At 41.3% G+C, this 27939-nt stretch overlaps 1 protein-coding gene across 1 annotated transcript in view; it reads left to right on the top strand.

Moving 5' to 3' along the window:
• chrna9a (cholinergic receptor, nicotinic, alpha 9a) overlaps positions 1-26770 on the top strand; it is a 35844-nt gene extending 9074 nt beyond the window's left edge. The window contains exons 2-5 of the mRNA XM_069924881.1: positions 735-880; positions 6159-6313; positions 7980-8512; positions 23691-26770. Coding sequence (XP_069780982.1) covers positions 735-880; positions 6159-6313; positions 7980-8512; positions 23691-24328 — 1472 coding nt within the window. The 3' untranslated portion in view covers positions 24329-26770. The remainder of the gene's footprint in view (positions 1-734; positions 881-6158; positions 6314-7979; positions 8513-23690) is intronic.
• Positions 26771-27939: the final 1169 nt, after the last annotated feature.

Genomic DNA, 27939 nt, shown 5'->3' with positions numbered 1-27939 from the left:
TTTACATGATAGAGGAATTAGGGGATATGGGGAGAAGGCAGGTAGGTGGAGTTAGGTCATAAATGAGATCAGCCATGATCGTATTGAATGGTGGAGCAGGGTCGATGGGCCATTTTTGGCCTACTCCTGTTCCAACTTCCTATGTTCCTATGTTTGTTCCTATGGACGTGGACAACATATTTTCTCTTGAGGGAGAATCTGGAATTCGGGGTCGGTGTTTGAAATTTAAGACAGGGATTTTTTTTTAACCTTTGAGGGTTGTGTGTCTTTGGAGTTTTCTTCCTCAAAGGAAAGTAGGAGCAGAATCCTTTAATTACATTTTAAGGGAAAGATAGATGGATAGATACTTAATAAACCAAAGGGTGAAATCCAAAATTAAGGTTACAATCATTTCAATCATAATCTTATTGAGTTGTAAATAGGCTCGAGGGCTGAATAGCGTACTCCTGTTCCTAATTTGACTGCTTTTAAGTTTGTCTTGTTGAAAAGGAGCCAAGCATATTAACTGAAGATGTAGGAATGAATTTGAATCCCGCAAGAGAAGCTTGGAATTTTAAATTTAATTAATTGAAAGATAAAAAATTATGAAACTAATGCTTTGTTGTTAAAAAAATCATTCACTCTTATTCTTCAAGGAAGGAACTCTGCTATCCAAATAAAGTTTGAACATTATATAACTCCACATAAGCCAATGTGGTTGACTAAACAGAAAATCTTGATTCGTCTTTGAGCAGGTACTGAATCAGCAGATGGAAGATATGCTCAAATGCTGTTTAAGAACTTATTTGAAGATTATACAGATGCGCTCAGGCCTGTAGAAGATACAGATCTAGCACTAAATGTCACTCTGAAAGTCACCCTCTCACAGATTAAAGATATGGTAAGATTTGCTTGGATAGCTCTTTTATAAACTCTTTGAAAAGTATTTTCATCTTTTTCTACAGGATTATTTGACCCTGTGTTTTACCACCAAAATGATCATTGTTCATCTATTATTGTTTATTTATCAGATAGTATTTTTCAAATAGTATTGTTACGAGCCCAGAGGACCCCAAAACCCAGCAGCAATAGATATTCACCAAGACAAATGGTTACTTAAACAAAAGTTGCTTTTAATTATCTTTACACATGAAAACAGAATCACACTTTAACTTATCACTATTGACTTAACTAACCTAACTTAACCCCCTTCTAATTCTAAGCGCACATGTATGTGATGTGTATGTGTAAGTTCAGAAAAGTTCTTTAGTTCACAGTCCAATTTCACTTCTCATTCCTCGAAGTTCACTGGTTGCAGGCAATTCTTATACTGTCCACAGAATTTAACCTTTATTAAGTTCACCAGGCTTTGGTGCTTGGAAGGTAAATGGTTACTGCTCAGGAGGGTTCCTGACAGTTGTCAGAGAGAGATTTGTTGTATGTTGGACACCCACACTGATTTCTTTTTAATCAGCTACTTCAGTGCACAGCTGGAGAAACTTGCCCCCCCCCCCCGGTTCTCCAGATAATAATCTCTTTCTTTCAGGTCACCACAGAGTTCCTTTTTGTTTCTCTTATTTCAAGTGAAACATTAGACAGCCAGTCTTCTCCTCTTGCAAGAACCACACAGGCGTTGACCAGGCTGAACTAAGAACTCACAATCCATCTTCCAAGTGGGGTTTTACATAAGCTTGCCAGCTTGTCCTGTTCCAGTCCCAGTTGCGGCTGCTGACTGTAAAACTGTGTGTCTCTCTGTCTCTCTCAGAGAGAAAGCCTGTTGATTCTCTCTGTTTGCAAAACCACATGATCCTCCTAGAACAGAAAGTTCCACTGCAGATAGTCTGTAGCCCCAATAATTTCTTTCATCTGTTGCCTTTTTGTAAACAATAATCCATTAGTGAAGTCTCTTGGGGATTCTCCAAAGCTTTTGCAAAGGCTCTGGGGCCGACAAGTCTAGCATGAGCAGAGCTCGAGTATTTTAAATAAGATCTGTTTTAAAGTATTTGTATGTGACCTACACTAACAAACTTTCCCCAATTTATCTCCCAAAAACATATCTATATACTGTCACAGTATCACTTGATCCAGTTGGATGCAGGATTTTCCATTCTCTAGCAGAGCCAATGTCAACCTTTTCAGCTATATCTCCTGGGACTCTGTTCAAAGTTTATGGTCCCCCTTACCTGTGAAGCAGTTAAGTTTTGATTTATTCTGTACTTCTCTTCTACCGACCTACCGACTACATGATTAATATAAAAATATTTATGTTAACCTGAGGTGAAAAAAAAAGTGCTGTGGTCCTCGTTGAGAATGGCAGCTCTAGCCCTAAAGACCTAACAGTGCAGCAACCCTCCTTTTTTTTAAAACAAAAGTTAATTCAATAACAGTAATATGGCAGAACTAGACAATCTATACATAGAACGACATCTAAATATACTACTTACATTGTAAAACATTTGCAATGAGCACCCTTCTGTTACATTTTAATTACAGCTTCAGATTAAAATCTGTTTTTCCACTCTCGACAACACAATTCAATCCCCTAGAGAGCCCACTGTTCATGGAACTCACCCACTATCTTACTCCTGCACTCACACTGCACTAGGTGTAACCCTGAAAGAGGATCAGAGAGTCAGCTCACCCTGAACCCTTGAATGCTCACCACCTTGACACTCCCCCTCCCCCCTCTTCACTGGGGATCTATAAATCAGCAGTGTGGGGCTGAAGTGCAGCCAGAACTTGGTGAGCAGCTCTTTCAGGTAGGTGAAAATGGGCTTCAACCTCTCACACTCTATGTATACATGGTATTACCATCTCCTTCTGACCATAGAAATGACAAATGACTGGGGTGTCCATGAAGAGACTCAGGAAGTGGTTGGATGGCACTACTCAGTGCCACACTCTTCACCGCAGGTCCCTTATGCAAAGGCAGAGCACTCTAGCGTACAGCGACCCCCACTGCAGTCCCCCATCTCTGCCGGGTGGTAAAATGAATCACCACGGTGTGTCCGGATGGCTGACAAGGGTGATTAAGTAGAGTCCATACTGAAATTTCTTTGGTGCGTCTCAGAACAGCATGGCATGAATCACCGCGAAGCGGTTCACGTTGTGCCAGATCAGCTCCAAAAAGAAGTGTCCAGCTTTAGGTCCAAAAGCACGTCCAGCTTATTAGGGGTCAGCACAGCCGGGATCACTCCACGCCCATGACATCGATTGCCACAGGACAGGGACCAGCCCCTCTGGAAGAGACTCTCCAGATTTGCAACAGCTCATGATAAATTGCTAACAGTTCCTGCATAGCTGCCTGGTTGATATTCGCCACTGTGAGGCACATGCTCTCTCAAAGGAAGCATCCCTGGCAAAGGAAATAGGTAGCCAGCATGCGCCATCATGGATGGTACTTGGTGTATATGTATTTCTGCAGGGCCCTGAAACAGCTGGGTATGGACACATGCCAGTAACTGACTGCCCTCCTCGATTGACCCAGTGTCTCCTGTTGCCCCAGAAGAAGATCACCAACATCCTCTGGGTCATAGTAGCAAAAGCTGTGGGCGGGACAGTGTAACCAGCTGGTACCACAACATTGGGGCCACCAGCTGGTTGATGACCAGCACCCCAACCAGTAAGAAACCTTTGCCTCTAGGTTCAGCCATTTGACCACCCAGGACTCCCTAGTGGCACTCGGGTGAACCCCCAGGTACAGGAGATGTGTCGTGCTCCCTGAAGCAACCTTTCTAGGTTACCGTGAACCAAAGAGTGATTTCTGTGTTTCTAGATGTATGTAAAAATCCAAAATTACTTAATTTATATTTGCTAATTAATCTACTAATGATGGTGAATACTGACAGTTTAGGGCTTTGCTAATAAATTTGCTTATGCGTGCTTTATTAAACTAAAACCCCTGGTATCTGGCACCTAAGGGGATTGGTAGATGCCGGATAATTGAATTTTTTGTTTGTTCATGGTTGAATGTTGCATGATTGGTGAACTAACTGCCTGTTAATTGGAGTGATTGAAGAAATCATGCCTTATTGATATTGATATTGGCTATCAGAAAGTATGATATGCAATGTTGATCATGGATTTAGAAATAATGATAATTATGGAGCAGAAAGGTAGAGGACACAGCCCAGTACATCACTGGCAAATCACTCCCCATCATCAAGAGAATCTAGATGGAACGCTGCTTTCAGAGAGCAGCAGTAATCAACAAGGATCCCCACCACCCAGGACACGATCTGTTCTCACTGCTGCCATCAGGAAAGAAGAATTCGTGCCACAAGACTCACACCATCAAGTTCAGGAACAGTTGCTGCCCCTTCACCATCAGAGTCCTTAACAAACTCAATCAGGAACTAATTTAAGGACTTTTACTTATTTTATATATTTTGATGTATAATGACCCTTGAAACTCTCAAAAAGCACCCAAAAATCAGGGTCGCCTTATACGCCAGATACAAAAATGAAACATTAAATTCAATTAAAAAAAATGCTCAACATAGATTCAGCATATAAGACTACCTGAAGCACCTCCCTACTGTTGATGCTCAACATAGATTGTGTATAAGACAACCCTGAAGCACCTCCCCACTGTCGGTGCCACTGCTCACTGACACCTCCCCACCGCTGTCATAACCCACACAGACATTTTACAGTTGTAGAGCCCAAGGTCCTCGGGAGCTCAAAGTCCCCACTCCTGCCCGGGAGCCTGAGGTCCCCAAGGCCAACACATAGAAACATAGAAGATAGGAGCAGGAGTATGTCATTCGACCCTTCGAGCCTGCTCCGCCATTCAACGAGATCATGGCTGATCTTAAAGTTCAGTACCCCGTCCCCGCCTTCTCTCCGTAACCTTTAATACCCTTATACTGAAGAAATAGATCTAATTCCCTCTTAAATATATTTAATGAACCTGCCTCTACTGCCCTCTGTGGCAATGAATTCCACAGATTCACCACCCTCTGGGTCAAGAAATTCCTCCTCATCTCGGTCCTAAATGGTTTGCCTATTATCCTCAAACCATGGCCCCGGGTTCTGGATTTTCCCATCATTGGAAACATCCCATCTGCATCCATTCTGTCCAGTCCTGCCAGAATTTTATATGTCTCTATGAGATCCCCTCTCAATCTTCTAAACTCCAGCGAATACAATCCCAATTTGTGCAATCTTTCCTCATAAGTCATTCCTGCCATTCCAGGTATCAGCCTGGTGAATCGCCTCTGCACTCTCTCCATGGCAAGAACATCCTTCCTTAGATAAGGTGACCAAAACTGCACACAATACTCCAGGTGGGGTCTCACCAAGGCCCTGTACAGCTGCAGTAAGGAATCCTTGTTCCTCTACTCAAACCCTCTTGATATGAAGGCCAACATACCATTTGCCTTTTTAACCGCCTGCTGTACCTGCATGCTCGCCTTCAGAGACTGGTGTAGAAGTACCCCTAGGTCTCTCTGCACTTCCCCATCTCTTAATCTATTGCCATTCAAATAGTAATCACATAGCCATGGTTCCTGCACTGAGCACTCATGGGCAGCGGACGGAACCACACCCGATGTTGAAAATGGAGTTGCTGTCCCCAATTCTGGCTGCAACCTATGCTGAAGACTTGGACCTGGCACCATTTGGCATCTTCCTGGCCAGAAACAAAGGTTTTTTAAAAATGTTTTTTTATTATTATTTGCTTGCTTAATTTACTTGTTATTTGGTGATTGGGGAGTTGTAACAAGGTTTGAATTGTTGCTGGGAGGCCCAGACACCAGTCTCCTGCACATTCCTTGCAGAAAATTTGGGGGTGGGGTTTGTCTTATATGCCCGAGATATGATAAAACCATGAAAATAAGGCTGAAAATGTGGAGTGAAGTGTCTTATCTAGAAGTCGACTTGTATGCCGAAGTATTCAGTGTTTAATTTTTATGTATTGCACAGTCAGTTAGTTTTCTTTTTCTTTTTTTGAACCTTTATATTTTTTCTTGAGTACAGTTTGATGCACTATTGACGAAGCAGAAATTCTGCCTGGCCTGTAGGAAAAAGAATCTCAGGGTTGTGTGTGATGCCATGTATGTACACTGACAATAAATCTGAACTTTGAAGTGTGTTGAAATTTAAAAATATGTTTTGTAGTGGTATTTAATTGAAATTCATTACTATAACTTATGGCATTATATTTCTTGGACTTGTAGGATGAAAGGAATCAAATTCTAACAGCTTACCTTTGGATTCGACAAATCTGGTTTGATGCTTTCCTCAAGTGGGATCGAGACAAATATGATGGACTTGATGCTATCCGAATACCTAGTAGTTCTGTATGGAGACCTGATATTGTTCTGTATAACAAGTATGTGAAATGCCCTTGTTTTACAGTAAATTGCTGAACATATTTCATTTTTCAAATGATAGTTCATTAGAAAATTAATACAACAGCTTCCTGATATTATACTTCATTTTATGTTTAAAGAAATAATTTTGTTAAAATGCAGATGAGTAATTTACATTTTCACTCACATGTGTAGGTGATAATTTGTTTACTGATTCTGGTTTCATGTAAACGAAACTGTTGCAGAAAACTTCAAGAACTTCAGTTCTTCCCATAACTGTGATTTTCTTGGTACTAAACTTTATGTAAAATTAGAAATTTGAGGTTTGAATGTAGGGAGTTAACCTTGTGTCCATTTTTTTTGCAGATTATTGACTTTGGTTAAAGGGTTCACCTAATTATGGCAGAGTCCTCTTTCATCTCTGTTAAAGTTGCTGCTGTCTTACTGAGAAACTCCTCTGGGTTTCTGGTTTTTCAGTAATCATTCTGAAGCTTGTCTGTGTTTGGCTTAGGTGGAATGGCCCAGTACATTACATTCAGAAAAACAGTGGTGTCTGATGGGGTAATTCCATATGGGATTACTGTATGTATGGGGAATGATTCATAAAACTTCCTAATATGCTTCAATCGTATAGTGTGATTTAAAAAAAAACAGATTATGCAAAATATGGGTAATATTTCAAATTTGTCAGGTGTGTGTCATAAAATTTTTTTAAATATCTTGACTTTTTTTGTTTTATCCTTCATTGAATCACTGAACATTTCTCTTAGGAGTCCCACTTTAGATACAACAACTCACATTTATTCACGTTTGCTATTTGATTCATGCTTAATACTTTCTCGTGGTTCTGATTTTTATAGTCCTTCCTCAGATGTTTTATCCTTTAATATTGTTCCATTTATTCTTATCTGTATCATCTTTCTGAACCCATGTGACATTCTTTTTAATTGCGGTAAGTTTTTAATCCATACCAATATTTAGCTGGAAATCATATAAAATGCAGATGGTGGAAATTTGAAATAAAAGACTTGTACTTGAAATTTGTTTTGTTACCATTGCATTTTTATCTGATGTGACCATTTTGTTGATCCATAGTTCTGTTTATCATTTCACTGAACTCCAACCTTCTTAAAACGCCTTCTTTAGTCCAGTCTGCTCTCCACTTTCTAGTTGAATTTTTAAATCTTACCTTCTCATCATCAAGACTCTTGAGTAGCATGCTCACATTTAACTCACCAACCTGTCAATTTTATTGTTCTCTACACAATACAATGTATTTTGTGACATGTTCATGACAATATATTTTGATTCTGAAGATCTAGGACTGCCTCTTGATGTGAAGCCATTCTATTTCATGGAGTTTTGTACTCAATATTAGAAGGGTCATTCCCTCTGGGTCAACAAACACATTATTAATATCTAAAACAATTCTTCCGTTCACCAATGCCACCATTCCTCCACATTTCAATGTTGTCTCTTAAAAAGTAATGTCAATATATTTTACAGTTCCAGCCAAGTGAAAAGCTAGATATTTTACTCCATTTACTAATTCTGTATCATGAAATAATTATAATTGTTTCTATGCCTTTTATGTTTGATTTTAAACCATTCAATAATGGCATTATTGAATTTTTTTGTGAAGGCCTTTATATGTAACCAACTGTAAATCTTGGTAACTTACTTTAGAGCGGATGATGAATCTACTGGATCCATGGAGACTAATGTGGTTTTAAGATATGACGGACAGATTACATGGGATTCACCGGCAATTACCAAGAGCTCGTGTGTTGTAGATGTGGCATACTTTCCATTTGATGACCAGAGATGTAACCTTACCTTTGGCTCATGGACCTACAATGGGAATCAGGTTGACATCACAAATGGACTTGATAGTGGAGACTTGACTGATTTTGTGGAGAATGTAGAATGGGAAGTCCACGGAATGCCAGCAACAAAAAATGTGATAACTTATGGATGTTGTTCAGATCCATATCCAGATGTCACGTACACGTTAATTCTCAAAAGGAGGTCTTCCTTTTACATTTTTAACTTGCTGATCCCATGTGTAATGATCTCGTTCCTGGCTCCATTGGGATTTTACCTACCAGCTGACTCTGGAGAGAAGGTGTCACTTGGTGTGACTGTACTGCTAGCACTAACTGTGTTTCAGCTGATGGTTGCAGAAAGCATGCCTCCTTCTGAAAGTGTTCCATTGATTGGTAAGTGGCTATCCTGGAGGACTGATAACATTCTCAGTAAAATGTACAGCCAAGAATTATCCACTCAAAAGTAATCTCTACATACATACTGTAATTTGTAGTTACCATGAATATAGAATCTTTCAGACCAAACGAGTCTTGAAAGAAAATTATGCCAGTTTTGGAATTAACCTTTCAAGCAAAGATTATTTATGTAGAATTATTACATGTGCTTTCAGATCAATCTTGCAGAATCCATAGCTTACCGTTTACACTTATCCCTGTTTATAGTTGGTTCTGCTTTTTGCACTTTCTGTACTGATCTTTGTCAGAAATATTATCTCTGAACATAAGTGGAATCTCAGCCAAAGTTACAGCGATGGAAAAGGCTAAACCATAATGAATTCCAAAATGTTAACATTAATATTCTTATTTTACACTACTTTTCGTGCAATGGATTGCTTTTACTTTAATGGTTACATTCACATTTATCTAATGAAATAAAAGATTCCCTCCCCCCCACCCAAAATTCCTACATCTACACAAAACATCTCTTTCAAATTTCTCTTTATCTTTCTCAGCTCTGAGGAGAACCACTCCAAATCCTTATCTCTACAAAAGGCAAAAGTTTTCATTCCTGGCGTCATTCTGGTTGACATCCTCTGCTGCTTCCTCTCAAGGCTTTGAATAGAAGAGTTGTAAGTGTTTGTAATTTTCTCTATCTGAAAGGGCTGTATATGCTCGCCCACTTGGTAAAGGCATGACTGAAGGGAGTTTTGAGTGCTTGAAATGATTGAGGCCTATGATAATTGGGTGTAAGGTTGTACTTGAAATACAGGTGAAGAATCAATTATGTTCTTGGTGAATGATCAAACAAGTTTCAAGGGTCATTTGGCCTAAACTTGACTTGATTACTTAGTGTGACGATACTACTAAACACTGACTGTGTTTAGCTGATGGCTGCAGAAAGCATCTGAAAGTGTTCTATTGATTGGTAAGTGGAGTACTGGAGTACTGCTGTCTTATGTCCACATCTTTCCCATGTTGTGGTGTTCACAATGGGGCACAATATTTCAGCAGTGGTCTAAATCACTGTTTCATAACCAGTTAGTGTTACAACTTTAGTAATCCCTGTCTATGTGTATAAAGCTAAGCATATTATATGCATTTTAATAGCATTTTCACCTCGTCATTACAAGATATAGGAGCAGAAGTACAGGGTAGCACGGCAGGTGTAGCGGTTAGTGCTACAGTGCCAGCGCCACTGATCGGGACCAGGATTCAAATCCTGCTCTGTCTGTAAGGAGTTTGTACTTTCTCCCCATGTCTGCATGGGTTTTCCCTGGGGTTCCAGTTTCCTCCCACATTTTGAAACATATTGGGGGTGTAGGTTAATTGGGTGTAAATTGATCAGCATGGACTCGTGGGCCAAAATGGCCTGTTATCATGCTGTATGTTTAAATTAAAAAAATTAAAAGTAGGCTCATTTGCCTATTAAGTCTGCGCTGCCATTCTAATCATGAGCTGATCCATCCACCCACTTAGCCCCACTCCCTGGCTTTCTCCCCATATCCCTTGTTGCCCTGACTAATTAAATACCTGTTGATCTCTCCCTTCAATACACCCAAAGACCTCACTTCCACAGCTACCTGTGACAAGTTCCACAGACTCAAGACCTTCTGATTACAGAAATGTTTCCACAACTCTGTTTTAAATTGACACCCTTTTATCCTGAAATTATGGCCTTTTGTCCTAGAATCCCCTACTATGGTAAACATTCTTGCCACATCTACTCTGTCCAGACCTTTCAGCATTCAAAAGGCCTCTGTACTCTAATGAGTACAGTCCAAAAGTCAACATTTGTTTCTCATATTTTATCCCTTTCTTTCCAGTAAATTTCTGAACCTTCTCTAATGCCAGCATGCCTTTTCTCAAGTACAATGCACAAAACTGTACTCAGTACTCCAAGTGATGTCTCACCAATGCTTTATAGAGTCTCAACATCACATCCTTGTTATCTCTTTAGAAATGAATGCTAACATTACATTCGCTTTCTTCACCACTGACTCAACCTGGAGGTCAACCTTTAGGGTATCCTGCATGAGGTCTCTCAAGTCCCTTTGCACCTCTGAATTTTGTATTTTCTCCCCATCTAAATAATAGTCTTCCAATCTATTTCTTCTACCAATGTGCATGACCGTATACTTTCCAACATTTGTATTTCATCTGCCACCTCTTTGCCCAATCTCCTAATCTGTACAAGTCTCTTTGTAGCCTTTCGGTATCCTCAGCACCACCTCACCAACTTGCAGTTCGAGTATCATCTTCAAATTTAGACACACAGCCATCTATTCCTTAATCCAAATCATTTATATACAACATAAAAAGAAGCGGCCCCAACAGCGACCCCTGTGGAACACCACTAGTAACTAGTAGCCAATCAGGATAGGATTCCTTTATTTTCACTCTCGGTTTCCTGCCAAGCAACCAATGCTTTATCCTTCCTGTAATTCCAAGGGCTCTCTTCTTTTTAGGCAGCCTTGTGTGTGGCACCTTGTCGAAGGCCTTTTGAAAGCCCAAATACAAAACATCCACTGTATCTCCCCTGTCTATCCTACTTGTCATCTATTGATCTTATGTCTACTTTGGTCACTCTTTAGCTCTTTATATATTTTTAAAAATCTTTTAGTATTCTCTTTGATATTACTTGTTAATCTCCTTTAATAATTCATCTTTTCCTTCCTCATCATCGTTGCCTTCTCCATGTTTTCAAAAGTTTCTCAGTCCTTCACCTTCCCACTTATTTTTGCTTCCTTGTATGCCCTCTCTTTTGCTTTAACTTCCCTCGTGTTGTGTTGGGAAGAGTATCAGGTTTGGTGGGCTCACAGAGAGATGAGACTGGACACAGCTGTTACAATCGCATATAACTTAACACACGGGAGACAAACGGGAGAACGTTGAATGGTACTTGAGTACTATTTCACTTAAGCAACAATAGTTTAGACTCTGACAATAGTGAACTTATACTTGACATGTTCACACTCTTGAGTAAACACACACTACAAACAGGGACTCTTTCACTCAGATCCCCATACCAATGGGGGTGTGGCTGTCTGCAAATATTTTTCTATCGCAAGACTGTGGTTCAGTTTCAGTGTAGTGCACACCTTACCTAGGACAATTCCAGTGATGTCCACAGTAGCAACCTGGCGTGGAGTAGCGTCTGGGGCTTGGACCATGAGGCATAGAGAAAGAAATGTGCTGTGCATCAATGTTTTATACAGTCCTGGTCTGTGCTTCCAGCCAATAATGACCCTGGGTGATTTAAATTGGCCAACGGCAAGGTGTGCACTGATGGGTAGCCAGAGTCTAACCTTGATTGACAGGTGATGTGACTTCCGAATAAGTTTCAGACAGGGGAGGACATGTAACCAAACGCAATACACACATTCAAAACAGGCAGGGAGGCCATGTTTCCTCCACACTCAACATCTCTTCAGCCAATATTATCTCATTTTTCCATTCACAATTTTCTTTCTTTTTGATATGTGCCTGTCCTGCACTTTCCTCATTTTAGCCATTGCTGATCTGCTGTCTTTTCTACTAGTGTGTATTTGTCCAGTCGAGTTTGGCCAGTTCCTCTCTCACGTGACTGTAATTTCTTTTATCTATTGAAATACCAACACAACACATCGGACTCTAGCCTCTCCTTTTCAAATTTCAAAGTGAACTCAATCATATTGTGATCACTGTCTCCTAAGGGTTCCTTTACCGTACACTCTCTAATCACTTCTGGTTTATTATCCAGCACTCAGTCCAGAACACCTGCTCCTCTGGTGGGCTCATCAATAAGCTGCTCCAAAAAGGCATCCATAGGCATTCCATAAACTCTCTCTCCTGAGGTCCTATATTGACCTGACTTTCCCAATCTACTTTCATGTTAAAATCCCCCATAATTATTGTAAATCTGTCCTGACATGCCTTATCTATTTCCAGTTGTAATTTGTAATCCACATCCTAACTGCTATTTTGGGGCCTGTATATAACTGCCATTAGTGTCCTTTTACCTTTACCATTTCTTAACTCATAAGGACTCTACCTCTTCTGATCCTTTTGAAGTGCCAGTTGATGAAGTAGACAAAGACGATGTGGTCAAACAATAATCATGGCTTTTATTAGCAGAAACTCTTGGTACAATAATGAAAGACAATAGGTGCATGCACAGTAGAAATAATGCACAGCCAATGTGAGTACAGCAAGGCTTGCCAGAGGGGACACAGGCAGCTTAGTAGACATTCACCACACCTATGTCCCTTCTTTCCAATAATTTAATATTGTTGCTTTCCAGCAGAGCCATGCTGCCCCCTCTACGTCCCTGCCTATGCTTGCAATACACCGTGTATGGGTGGACGTTCAGGTCCCAGTGACATTGATCCTTTAGCCACAACTCAGCAATGGCCACAGCATTGCATCCTGGAAACATGTAGCTGCACAGCAAGATCATCCACCTTGTTTCTAATGCTGTGTGCATTTAAGTATAATACCTTTAGACCAGTTTTTGAATGTGCTGCATATCTGTCATCCCTCCGGCTATGTCTTGTCACCTGGCTGTCAACTTTACTGCTGTTCCCCCTTCTTCACCTCTAGCCCTCTGGTTCCTATCCCCCTGCCAAATTAGTTTCAGCCCTCTAGAAGAGCTATATTTAACCTGCCCGCTAGGATATTGGTCCCCTTTGGGTTCAGGGGTAACCCATCCTTTTTGTATAGGACACATCTGATGCACTATCAATCACTCAGGAGATGATTGTGGAGAAACCTATAGACTTTAATTCACTTTAAAAAAAAACTTTATTTATAAGATATAAAATACAGATTAAAAAAACTAAAACCTTACAAGATACATAATACTTCACCTACTACTCACTCCCCTCCCACCTTCCCCCCCTACATCCTACCCCAAACTATCCCTACAAAAAGAGCCAAAAACATATATCGGTTAATTATCCGTTGCTGTGGAGTGTGCCAAACCCTTAACGTCTTCAAAAAAAACCATTTCAGATATATCCAAACCCATACATTTCAAACGTGGAGTCCACATTTTAATTAAAAAAGAATAATTATTATGTAAATTGTTTTATCTTTTCTAAATAAGTATAAGATCTCAACTCATTATGTACATTCAATTCAATATCATTCTTCCATGTAATTGCAATACATTTCCTGGCTACAGCCAAAGCCAGACAAATAAATGCAATTTGAAATTTGTCCAATCTTAAACCCGTTGTTAAGGTTGTAGTATAACCCATTAAAAAAAGTAATGGATCAAGTGTTAATTCAAACTTGAATAAGTCTTCCAAAAACTTCATAATTCTTTCCCAAAAGGGTTTAACTTTTTCACAAGTCCATACTGAATGTAGAAAAGTACCAGTCTGTGCCCCACAACGAAAGCACAAATCAGAAGAACTAAAGCCATATTGTTCAGTCGTCCAGTGTTCACTCACCCATCACGTCGGGGTCACCAAATTGTTAGGTCTGCTTTGTTCATGAATGAGTGAGACAAACACCAGACTGAGTCGAAATCAGGGTTCTTTGTTCTTTATTACCGGATTGTAACACTTGCGACTAACAATGTTAGTCGGAGAATGCATTCTGCCGTTATCAGCAAAATGGTGATTTTTTATACCCTTGGATACGTGCTTAGAACATCATCATATCATTACTTGTCCAATGACTAAAACTGTTGCTATCCTTTCCCTGCTAGCTTCCTGCCTCTCAATCCATCAATGTCTCTCTTATCTTGTAAGTACAAGGATGCATTCACATCTTGTTACAGCCCTGCACAGGGTAACTCCTTACACATTCCCATCTCATGATGTTTTACCTTACACTTCTCAGGAGTTAAATACAACTGATGCAAGAAATTATAATTGACTAAACTATATTTCACATTAATCAATTTAGTTACACTATCTTCAGACATAGTCATCCATTCTTCCTGAGATAATAAAATAGATAAATCCTTCTCCCACTTACTCTTCATTTTATATAAATCTTCTCTTGTGACAAAGCATACATTCCTGAAATAAACCCTTTTTTTCCACCATCAACAATTAAAATTTCAAATTGAGTTTGTCTAGGTAATATCAAATCACGTCCAAAATTATCCATTAGTAAAGCACACATTTGATAATATGCAAATAAAGAATTTGGCAATATCCCAAATTTTTCCTTAAGTCTAGTAAAAGAAAAAAACATATCTGCCTCAAAACAATCCTCCACTAGTTTAATACCCTTCAAATCACAAATTTTCAAATAATAATTATTCACTGAAAAAGGAATTATTTTGTTCTGATATAATGGAGTCTTAACTGAAATTTTACCTTTAGTTCCTATAATTTGTTCTCTTTTATACAAAATCTCAATCAGATGTCTCAATACTCGTAACATAATTTTGTAGAAGATGGGGATTCCATTTATATATAAATTGATGTATGTTAGGTTCAGAAATCTGTACTAATTCACCTTTAGCCCATATAGGAGGTTGATCAATATCAAACATCCTATTAATAAATTTTAATTGAGCAGCTTCATAATAATTCAGAAAATTTGGTAATTGGAGTAAACCTAATGGATATTTCCATGTCAATTTTTGTAATGATACTCTAGATAATTTACTTTTCCATAAGACTTTAATTCACTTGAGAACATAGCATATCCTTATTGTTTGGTTGTCCTGCACTGAGTTATGGGCACTGTGGAACAGTTACCTTTATACAGGAGCCTGTGGGGAGGGCCCACAGGTACAAACGGTCAATAGATGTGTTCGACCAGATAATTAAACATTGCTGCAGTGCAGTAGTGGAGTCCTGGATGGTCTTGGGTGCCTCTTCATATCCATCAGTATTGTGCTGGTGGGTGGGCACCTTGCCTGGTGTATCCTCCTTCTGGCAGAGGCAGGACATCAGAGTGCATCATGTGTGTTCAACAGTAAGGAAGGTGTGGGGTGATTAGCAGCAGTCTCCAGGGCCCCTGAGGGAGCCAAGTCCCTGATGGAAACGGTGTCCTTGTGTCCTCCAAAATATGCCATGTAGGCATATTGGGGGTTAGCATGGAGGAGATGGGTCAATGGGTCAGACTTATGGTTCCTCTCATTCCTCTGGAGCAGGACAGGCCCTGGGATCATCAGCCATGCTAGTAGTGTGGTCCCTGTTGCAGATTTCCTGGGGAAGGAAGACCCTTTCATGTGGTATAGCGTTAGTGGTGGTACATAGCAAGTACCTGGTAGAGTGGAGGGCTGATGGGAGAACATCCTGCCAGCAGGAGTCTGGGAGGCCCTTTGACCAAAAGGCTAGGAGGTCTGCCTTCCAGACCATAGCATTCTCCCTCTCCACTTGCCCATTTCCCCGGGGGTTGTAGCTAGTGGTCCTGCTCGTGGCAATGCCTCAGGCCAACAAGTACTGGTGCATCTCATCACTCATAAAGGAAGTCCCCCGGTCACTGTGGATATAATTGAGGAAGCCAAATAAAGTGAAGAGGCTGCAAAGCCTGATGACTGTGGCAGCAGTCATGTCCGAGCAGGGGATGCAAATGGAAAACAGGAGTATTCATCAATGATGTAAGGAAGTATATATTGTGGTCGGTGGAGGGCAGGGGTCCTTTAAAGTCGACATTGAGTCGCTCAAAGGGACAAGTGACTTTAATGAGTTGCGCCCTGTTTGGCCGGCAGAAGTGCAGCTTGCACTCAGCACAGACCTGGCAGTTCTTTGTCATGGTCCTGATCTCGTTGATGGAGTACACCAGGTTGCATACTTTGATGAAGTGAAAGAAACTGGTGACTCCGAGGCGACAAAGATAATTATGGAGGTTTTGCAGTCATTCAGTCTGGGCAGTGATATCTAGTGGCTTGTTAAGTTTCTCTGGCTGATACAGGATATCATAGTTATAGGTGGATAATTCTGTTCTTCACCGCAGTATTTTATCGTTTTTGATTTTTCCCCACTGATGATTGTTGAATATGAACGTGACAGCACGTTGATTGGTCAGCAAGGTGAATCGCTTACCAGCCTGGTAATGGTGGCAGTACTTCACTGCTTCAACAATGGCTTGGGCTCTTCTTTCGACTGTTGAATCACGGGGCCCTGCAGGGTGTATGAAAAAAAATGCGATGGGCCTGCCAGCCTGATTAAAGGTGGCTGCTAGGGTGAAGTCTGATGCATTGCTTTCCACCTGAAAAGGGGTGGATTTGTTCACAGCATGCATTGTGGCCTTGGTGATGTCAGACTTGATACGGTTGAAGGCTGCACAAGCCTCCTCTGCCAGAAGGAAGAGTGTGAATTTGATAAGAGGGCGGTCCTTGTCCACATAATTGGGAACTCACTAGGCATAATAGGAGAAAAATCCAAGGCACCTCTTCAGGGCCTTGAGGCTTTGTGGGAGGGGAAGCTCCATGAGTGGTCACATGCAGTCTGGGCCCAGGCCAATGATGCCATTCTCCATGACACAGCCAAGGATGGCCAGGAAGGTTGTGCAGAACACACAATTAGCCTTATTGTACGTCAGATTAAGGAGCTTGGCTGTCTTGAGAAATCTCTGAAGGTTGGCTTCAGGTTGTGGCCGTAGATGGTGATGTTACTGACAAACGGGAAAGTGGCCCCAACTTGTACTGATCCACCAAATGGTCCATCTCCTGTTGGAAGACTGAGATACCATTCGTGACGCCAAAGGGGAGCCGCAGGAAGTGATAGAATAATGTAAACTGGCAGTTCTCTGGGCAGATGGGCAGCTGATGATATGATGTCTTTAGGTCGATGGCCAAAAAGACCCGATACTGGGCAACTTGGATGACCATATCAGTGATTCATGGAAGGGGGGTATGTGTCCAATTGAGTGTATCTATTGATGGTCTGACTGGTTGTCGATGACTATTCTATTCTTTTCCTCATTGTGCACGGTGAGGGGTGGATGGGGCCCATCAAATGCCATCATCATACTTTTAAGGTGACATTGAAAATCATTTCCCAACAATACAGTAGTGCAGAGCTGTGACATTACCATCAGTCTAAAGTTGTCATATACAGTACCCCACACCGGTAAAGTCACAATACAGAAACCCCGAACGTCCGCTGTTTATGACTTGGATGCCAAGGGGACTTTCTGGTTCACCGGCAGTAGTGTGAGTGAGAGGTTGCGCATTGTGTCCAGATGTATAAAACTCTCCATGCTCCCGCTATCGAACAAGCAACTCGTCACGTGGTCTTTTACCTTGATGTCGATCATCGACCTGGTGAGTTGGTGCGGACCGTCCTGGTTGAGAGTGATGGAGGCTAGAGTCAGGTTGTTGCACATCACTACAGTATAAGATGGTGGTGTCCAAGATGCGGCCCCCAGGGGCTGCAGATGATATTGCCAGATCCGGAAGATGGCACCCAAGATGGCAGCCTCTGTAGCCAACATGAAGCACAGCTGGGACCTGAAATGGTCTCCAAAATGGCGGCTCCCACGGATCGCACATGGCGCTGCTGGCCCCGGGTGATGGCAGTGTGGCAGAAGACGGTCCCCACGATACGCACGTGGCATTGCTAAGAAGGGGTTTGAACTTGAACACTTTGGCATAGTGGCCCTTCTTTCAACAGCTGGAGCAAGTTGAATCTTTGCTGGGCTTGCCCAGGCCGCAGAAGTAGCACTTTGGGGGGTTCCTGGGCTGTGGTCAGGTCATTACCAGAGCCAGTTGAGAGCATCGGGAGGTTTTTGCGGAGCACTGCTGCTTTAGTCTGGTTGTTAGTGGAGCAGAGGGGGGAGGTAGTAGTGACGTGTCCCATGATGGCTATGACCAGGGTCACCATGAGGTAGCTGCGTTGTCGGTTGAGTAGGCCTCCATGTTCTGGAGAGCCACTTCCAGCATACGTGCCAGCTCGACTGCTTTCCGTAGGCTGAGTTCCCCTTGCACCAGAAATCTTTGCTATATGTAATTCAACCTGATCCCCACAATGCAGGTGAACCGGATCAGATCTTCTATATACTCTGCAGCAGAGTGTTCAGAGGGTCCGAAGATATTCAGCATTTGACTCACAAGGTTGTTGTTTTTAAGTCACTAGAAGGTGTCTAGCATAGACAGTGTTGATTTTACACTTTGAGGATATTCATGGCCTTCTGGTATGTTGTGGCGTCTCCGATCATGGAGTACACCAGGGTGCTGACCTGGGAGTGCATTACAGGCACACAATCCTTTATCTGGAACCCTTGGGGGAGAGTGTGTTCCAATTTTCGGATTTTTTTATATTTCGGAAAGCCAGATTTAAGACCACCCAAAATGTGCTGCCGTATCCACACCCCCTCGCCCGCCTGACTCGCGCTGCTGGTCTCTCCCGCTCACCCTCCTGACCTGCGCTGCCGGTCTCTTCCCCCTCACCCGCCCGACTCACTTTGCTGTCTCTCTCCCCATTTGTTGGATTTTGGAGCTTTCCGGATTTTAGATGTCTGGATAAAGGATTGTGCACGTGTACTTGCAGTTTGTTGCTCTCTGATCACACAATAGAGGAGGCCTGCAGGAATGCCTCAAAAGAGCACAGCCAGAGTTCAAAGCTGGTAGATGTCTCGGGCGATTGAGGGTCTATTTCCAGTTTTTCTGGTTTGAAGATCTGCTCCATTGTAGAAGACTTCAATTGAATTCAATTGCGGGACCATCAATCACTCAGGAGACTATTGTGGAGAAACCAATAGGCTTTAATTCACTTGAGAACATAGCATATCCTTACTATTCAGTTGTCCTGCACTGAGTTGCAAAGGGCAGTCACCTTTATACAGGAGCCTGTGGGAAGGGGCCACAGGTACAACCGGCCAGTAGGTATGCTTGACCAGATAATTATACATTACAGTGGTTTACCTTCCCCAAAAGAGCTCCCAATGATCCAAGAATCTGAAGGCCTGCCCCTTCCACTTCTCTGCCTTATCTTGCTATTTTTGCCCTTACTGGCTGTGCCAGTAATCCTGAGATTACTACCCTGGAGATTTTTAGAAAAACTTATCTGATGCCACTGTTTTCATGTCTTTTTTTTAACCTTTTTCTACTTATTTTTTCTCTCTTCAACTTTTATTACTCCCTTCCCTTCCTAGGGAGTCATCTCTCCCTCCACCTTTCTCTCCACCTCTCACACCTTCTATCCTATCAGCTCTGGGCCTCTTCCCCAGCTTCATTTCTCTTTTTTTTTAAATGTAATATCACCCTGCTCTTTCTCATTTTGACAAAGGATCCAGACCCAACCGTTCCTATCCATGGTTGTTGCCTGACCTGCTGAGTACCTCCAGCAATTCTTTGTCAACATTGATGATTTATCTTGGCTATGGGCTACAGAGTTCTATCATGCCTATTTCACATTTATCCCTATGTTGCACAGTGTGTAATTAAAATGAGTCTGGGACCAGGGCCAGATTAGTGGGGAAAGACTTTTGATGGTATTCGGGGCTTGATCAAGGCCTGTTGTAAGTGCTAGTTGGTTGTATAATTTCTATGGTGGATGTACAGAGGGTTGAACTGAAGTAGAGATAAGTGAAGGATTTACTTGGAGCAGGTTATCCAACTCAGAGCTACCTGGTGGCTCTTGGAGTGGTCAACAACAAGCCCTCTCAGGACAAGGTGCACTCATTTCCTTGGCCGCTTTTCACTGGCTATTGGAATCATTTGATGTGTCTCTGATGTGAAAACTGCAAGGAGTGCTTTGTCAACTCCTGATGGGAGGGGGGGAGGGGGTGTAATTCAATTTGGAAATGAACACACAATAAGACCAGAAAATAGGAGCAGGAGTTACAGGCCTGACCCACCATTCAGTATGATCATGGGTGATCCACATTAACCTCAACCCCTTTTCTGTACCAGTTGTCTACAACCCTCAGTTCCTCAATCATTCAAATATTTATTTATTCCACTCTAAATATTTCTAATAATCTGACCTCTATCACCCTTAGGGGCAGAGAATTCTAGAGATTAACTCCCCTCTGAGGTAAGTTTTCTCAGCATTCCTAAGTTTTAATTGACAGCTGATTTCCAATCCGACGTTTCTCTTCATATTCTGCTTTGCTGGAGAAAATAAAACTGTTTTCAAATGTATGGAGTTGGGGGAAAAAAGGCTGTTAAATGAGTGAATTTTTAGGCTGATGTGTTGGTGAGACACTTTGAGATTATGAGTGAAATATACCTCGCAATAAAAGTTGTATTAGACCTTTTATGAAATTGTTAGTACTGTGGGAGCTCCACATTACCATCGAATGACCCAATATATTTAAATCTTTATTTGTTCTTGGCGATAATAAGTATTGCATGGTCTTTGGGATATCCTGAGGCACTAACCATTATTGTAAAGAAATCTCTTGGTGCCTGCCACATTGACCACCGCCAGTGGGCTGATATCGCCTCAAACCGTGCATCTTGGCGCCTCACAGTTCGGCAGGCAGCAATCTCCTTTGAAGAAGACCGCAGAACTGACAGAAGACAAAGGAGGAAAAACCCAACACCCGACCCAAACCAACCAATTTTCCATAGCAACCGTGTCTGCCTGTCCCGCATCAGACCTGTCAGCCACCTACGAGCCTGCAGCTGACGTGGATATTTACCCCTCCATAAATCTTCGCCCGCGAAGCCAAGCCAACGGAACCGTTATTGTTGCTGTCAGTGATAATTATTTAGAACAAAACCATGAATTAACATTGATTTCCAACACAATGTAAAACGGGATCATTCTTGGCATTTTATGTTTATTGGAGTTGTATCATAGAGGAGGTTTAATTGAAGCAATTTGTTTTAGCTGCTTATAACATTTGTTCAAAAATCAATGACTTTGCTTGAAAATTGATCACATCCTCTCAATAGTTGGCAGTGCTTTCTTGATCACAAGACCTCAACATACACAAAAGCATTCATATACAACCAGATTATAATTTCACTCTGGAACTGGAATGAAACCAGCATTAAAGTGGATATAAAATGTCAGTTTTTTTCTCATCATTGAAGCACTTTTAGTGCATTCGCTGTTGCAACATGAAGCACATTTTAACAAGTTTGTATGCAGTAAGTTCCCTTATGATGCAATGTGGTAATGATGAAACATTTTAATGATTTTGATTGAGAGTTTAAAATTGTTTTATTGCAAGCTTATTATGTCTTTGACTTGAGCATTATTGTAATTTGACTGTTATCCCTTTGATTTGAACACAATTTTTGCTCATTATACATAAATAATTTATAGATACCACTGTAATAGAGAGCCAAACACTAAGTAGCCATCTAACAAAGATAGTTCCTTTATATCATACATAAGCTGCCAATTCTTCATCACGAGTCATAAGTCATTTTAACTTTCCCCATCTTGAATGCCACAGTTTAATTCTACGACTATAATTTTAGCACACGTAGTATTTTTAAACTGTTGCTGTGACACAAGTTTTATTTAGCTTAATCTAAATTATCGTTTTGCAGTAATTCAGGAATTCAGTTTGAATAAGTGAAGCACCATCCAATAAAAAGTGGAGGGAGGAAACTAAACAAAAGTGTTTATTTTAATTTAACCTGTCCATAAAAATCAATATAAATTTGATGCTGTGTTTTTTGTAGCAAGTGTGAGTATTTTGTTAGAAGCCCTTAAATAATTTTAAAGTATTGTGATGATAATATGTCCAATATAAAGTAGAATGTATATTCAGGGGCTTGACCTGAAATGTTAACTTGCACCTTCTGCCTGAACAGATGTTGCTTGACCCGCTGAGTTCTACCAACATTCTGTTTTTGTTGGGATATGGAATTGCAAACACAGAGTTTATATCATGAATGATCACTATAAGACCAAAATGTTTCATACGTCTGAGATGTATTAGATGTTGGCTTAGGGAATATTACAGGCTTTTATATCCAAGTACATTCAGGTTATGTTGCAAAAATGATTTAATCTGTTGATAACCAGTTACTATCCAGTAGCACCTGTTGGTATTAGATGAGCAATTTTTGCTGATATTCTGGCAAGACCCAGATATAAGGAAACAAGGGCCTGATTGTTGGGTAATTAAAAAAAAACTGGTAGCTTTACAGAGAAATCTAAGACAAAATTAATGTCTATGTGAGAGAGGAAGGAGAAAACTGGATAAGTAAAAGTAAAGAAAATACCAAGTACACTTCATTGGTTTTTCAGTGAAGGGGAGCCATGAGTGGATTGTGTGACAGTATAAGAGAAAATGTGCACATAATTATTGGGGGGAAATTAATTGAATGAATTCAGTTTTATTTTGGTACTTGGGTAGAATGCACGATGAAGTGCCTTTAGGCCATTTCATGTCAGGCCTCCATCTTGAGGCCGGCAACAGGAGCAGATCGAAAACTAAGAACTTGACTTTCAGACAGCAGCCCTAAAAGGCTGTTCGAGCCTCCCATTCATACCCAGAGGCACCTTGTAGGGCGCTCCGGATCCGATGGAGGCAGGGTGACTGGTGCCACAGCGCCACCCATCATAAATATGTGACATAGCAATGGCCGTCTTCCCTACCCATAATTCTCCCACACAGATGATTCTGCTCTGGGTTTCCCAAAACAATTTCAGCTGTGTGGGGGATTATGGGTAGGGAAGACTGCCATTGCTCTGCCGCGTTTTGGGCCGCAGAGTGTGGCCCCGAAGACCAAAGCACCCACTGAGGTGCCGGAGCGGCCAGCAAGACTGTCGCAGCCTGCACAGGCCACCCCCCCAACAGCCACCCCTGCCCCTGATGTCCCCCGCCTCTGCCCTGCCAACCACCCCTGTCTAGCGGGACAGGGAGCTATCAGGTAGTGGGCGGCGTGGGGGCTATCAGGCAGTGGGGAGTTGGGTTGCGGGCTGATGGAGTCATTAGCCCACCCCCTAAACAGCCACTTAGCGTGGCTGTACATGCAGATCAATCAGCGAAGCGCAGCGCTCCGCTGATTATCCCTCTCTGGGAGAGGTTGGATTATGTGGCTCGGGGGTGGCCTGCTGCACATTCAGAGAGGTAGGTCATTATGCGTTTTGGCAGAAGTTCTCCGCCTTTACATTTGGATTTTTTCCCTATCTGAAAAGGCCTTCTGACACCTTACCACTGGAGGCAACAGGTCCAATGAGAAAACTGGGTTCTTCTTAATTTTGGTGCACAGTTTTGAAGGAACTTGCGTGTTTACATTATGCTGGTATTTGTTTCTGTTTGCTCTCAGGTAAATACTACATTGCAACCATGACCATGATCACTGCCTCCACTGCGCTGACCATTTTCATCATGAATATTCACCATTGTGGGCCAGAAGCCAAGCCAGTTCCAAAGTGGGCAAAGGTGATAATTTTGCAGTACATGTCAAAGATCTTTTTTGTATATGACATTGGTGAAACCTGCGCAATGATGCAAAAGAAGGACGAGAAAAAGAACTGTAAACTGCAGACGGATCATTCCAAAGCAAATGTAAAATTGAGAAAAAAGAAAGAATTAACAATAAAGGAACAGCTTTCTAAAAATTACCAATGTAACCACACAATGCTAAAAGAAAATTCGGCACTGTCTGTGATACCAGTGCACCCTTGTCCAGTGTGCAACCACAAAGAAACTAATGGAAGCACAGGGAATAGCTGTGTCAGTGAAGAAGATCTTAACACATCGTCTTGTTTCTGTTATTTACACAGAGGCAGGGTGGCAAGAAACATTGAATTTATCGCCAATTGTTTCAGAGAGCAAAAAGCAACCAATACAAAGACTGCTGAATGGAAAAAAGTGGCTAAAGTAATGGATAGATTCTTCATGTGGATTTTCTTTGTAATGGTGTTCTTTATGAGCATTTTAATTGTAGGAAAGGCAACATAACTTTATTTTGACATACAATGTCTATTGTTTAATTGTAATATTAATTATAATTCTGGTAGTATTGTAGGTGGTTGGTAATGAAATTTGGAAATGGAATAATCTTTTAGGTCTCTTAAATAAAATAGGTCCATGAATTTTTAGATTTTTCCTTGACTCTGAAATTAAGGCACAAAGTATCCATGGATAAACAATCTCTTTGGCTGTTAGGGTTTACAGTTTGCACCCTCCGACCAGATTATTCAATCATGAAATGTACTAGGAGATTTAGACAGCTCTGTCTACCACATGAAAAGCCATAAGGTGGAGGGGTGGAAATAGGTGATTCATCCCGTGGAGTGTGCCCTGCCATTCTATCATGGATGATTTAATATCCTTTTCAACCCCATTCTCTTGCTTTCTCCCAGTAACCCTTGATTCCCTTCCTAATAAAGAACATCTATCTTAAATATATCCACAAAAGTTCATGATTCTCTACCCTCTGGGCAAATAAATCCTTCCTCATCCCTGTTCTAAAGGGACATTATCGTTTTGGGAGACTGTTCCCTCTGGTCCCAGACCCCCTCCACAGAAAACATTTTTATGTCCACTCTTTTCAGGCCTTTCAGTATCTGATAGGTTTTAATGAGATCCTCCTCATTCTTGTGAAACTCCAGCGAGTATAGTCCAAGAGCCATCATATGCTCCTCATATGATAACACATTCATTCCAGGGACCATTCTTGTGAACCTCTTCTGGACCCTCTCCAATGTTAACACATCCTTCCTTAGATAAGGAGCTCAAAACTACTCACAACACTTCAAGTGCAGTCTGACTCATGTCTCATGAAACTTCAACATTGCAGCTCTGCTTTTATATACTTATCCCTCTTGAAATGAATGCTAGCATTGCATTTGCCTTCCTTGTCACCAACTCTACCTGCAAGTTAACCTTTCAGGAATCTTAAGCAAGGACCCCCAAGTCCCTCTGCACCTCTAATTTCTGAACTCTTTGCCCTTTTAGAAAATAATTTACACCTTTATTCCTTCCATCAAAATGCATGACCATACATTACTCTACACTGTATTCCAACTCCCATTTTCTTGCCTAATTTTGTGATCTGTCTAATCCTACTGCAGGCTCAGTGCTTCCTCAACACTACCTGCCCCTCCTCCTATTTTTGTATCTGTTCAAGTTCCAAATCATTCAAATATAATGTGAAAATATAGAGTTCAACCTCCTCAGCTGACTGAGTATCTGACAACAGCTCCTTAATTCCTTTCAGCTTCCAGAGCTCTTAATCACTCTCCACCCCTTCCTTGTGCTGTCTGTGAGTTCTATGGTTGGATACATCAGAGGAAAGAACCTTGCATGAAATTATGAACTTGGGCTCTAGGTCTGCCAGACCAATTCACTAATGGATGTCTCATTCAAAACTGCACAGTAACTTACCTGCAGGAGAATTTTTAGTCCATTGTATTTGTTGCATTTCTTTGTTTATTGGCATCTTTATATGGTTACCGTATTTTTACACATATTGTACTGACAATAACCACACCAGCAGTGTGAGTATAAGACAGCTTTAATAAATTAATATGTACACTAAGAGGTCTTGTCTCTCTGCAAGTTGAACCTAGAAGGCTAGACTGTAGCTCTGGGATGCTTTATATACAAGGTCACCAGGATTACCCCTGGCGACCTAGAGGTGTAATTACATATAACCACACATATAATGTGCGCATTATATGCATATTTCACAAACCAGGTACCTACCCCCCCCCTCCCGTGCATTATATGATTGTGCACGCTATACATGAATATTTTTAACATGTTGAAAGAACGTGCAGTTAATAGCGGGTGTAGGAAAGTCAAACCAGCAATTTATAGTGGGCGTGGGAATATAATAGCAGCATTGAAAGAACACATACAATTAATAGTGGCCGTGGGAAAGATGTGCCAGCAAGTTATAGCAAGCGTGGTAATTTGTATTGAGCATTAAAATATAATAGCGTCAATGAAAGAATGGACACAATTTTGATTTTGGGAATATATCTTTGTACTGAATGCCATGGACTTCCTATAAATAGGACATTCTGGCTCGGGTACTGCACCTTATCAATGTTAATTGCCCAGACCTGTCCTTGAGGGAGGATATTAACATATCAAGTGCCTCTGATTTGAGATAACATTAGAATTAAAATCCAGTTTAACTTTGAAGCCTGTCTTCGATCTATTTGATTCCCCTCCAAAGCTTGTTAATATGTGGTAGCAGGATATCATCACTATAATGGGCGATTGATGCCTCTGGGGATATTGATTGGGTGTTAGTTGCAGGAGATTAACTGTGGCAGATCCTGGTTTGTGATTTGTCTTATGTCCTATTTAAATGCAAATTGCTATTGCCAGTCGGAATTTAGATTATGTGTTATATGCTTGTGCACGTTATACAAAAATATTTTTACACAATTTATGATTTTCTGTGCGTTATATGTGTATATGTATTGTATGCACGTGCATGTAAGATGAGTGAAAATACAATACTTGCATATGTTTGTAAGTGATTTCACTTTGAATTATTTAGGCGAGTGATACTGATTCTGCAAATGCAATAAGGGCTTGGCTGGCAGCTGCCACTGGGTTTAGCAGAAAAGTTTCATGTCGAAGCAGTTTAATAACACAATGAGAGCAGGAAAGGCATGTTAAGGAATAACCCCTGGCACATAAATGTTCCTTCCAGATAAAGCCATTCCCTCTCATAAAAAAATTAAATGTTAAAATTACGGTCAATTACAGTAATGTATTGACATTAATTAATAGATACAAGGCCAAGAGTTGGGATCGATCCATTTCTCTGGTTGGCAATCAGTAGTAAGAAGGGTGCCTCAGGGGTTGGCGCTGTGCTCACAACTTTGAGAGAAGGGGTGTGATCTTGACTTTACCTTCATATGCCTAGATGACATGGTTATTGCAAGCCACTGTCGTCAGGAACATCTGTCCCACCTGGGCCAGATTTTCACTCATTTGAATGAGTTTAGGTTGACTATCAACCCAGCCAATTGTCAATTTGGGTAAGTGACCATCGATTTTCTGGGCCACAGAATCATCAAACACGGAGCAAAGTCACTACCGGCAAAAGTGGAGCATTCGCTTCGTCCAGCACAGCTAAAGGCCTCCAGGAGTTTGTTGGAATGGTGAACTTGTGGATTGCATCATACTATGCCATGGTGTTAGGCAAGGCAAAGGATGTGACTTGGGGTGAAGAATCGTCGGCAGCATTCAAGAATGCCAAGGAAGCACTGGCATTGCATTGCTGGTCCACCCAAGATGGATGTCCTGACAGCCCTAACAGTACAGCAGTAGGAGAAGTGCTTGAACAGTACATCGATGGGCATTGGAAACCATTGGTTTTCCTTAGCAAGTACCTAAAACCATCAGAACTCAAGTACAGTGCTTTTTGGCACTGAACCTAGCTATCAGGCATTTCAGGTACTTTCTGTAATGGACCACAAGCTGCTTACATTTGCCTTCACTGAGTTATCAGATCCATGGTCGGTTCATCAACAGAGACATTTATCATATATTTCTGAGATCTCAATATCCATTAAACACTTCTCAGGAAAGGCTAATGTACTGGC

This window comes from Narcine bancroftii, chromosome 3 (genome assembly GCF_036971445.1).
Source record: "Narcine bancroftii isolate sNarBan1 chromosome 3, sNarBan1.hap1, whole genome shotgun sequence".
Lineage (NCBI taxonomy): Eukaryota > Metazoa > Chordata > Chondrichthyes > Torpediniformes > Narcinidae > Narcine > Narcine bancroftii.
Note: the sequence above shows the minus strand (reverse complement) of the source record. Positions and strands in the feature narration are given on the sequence as shown.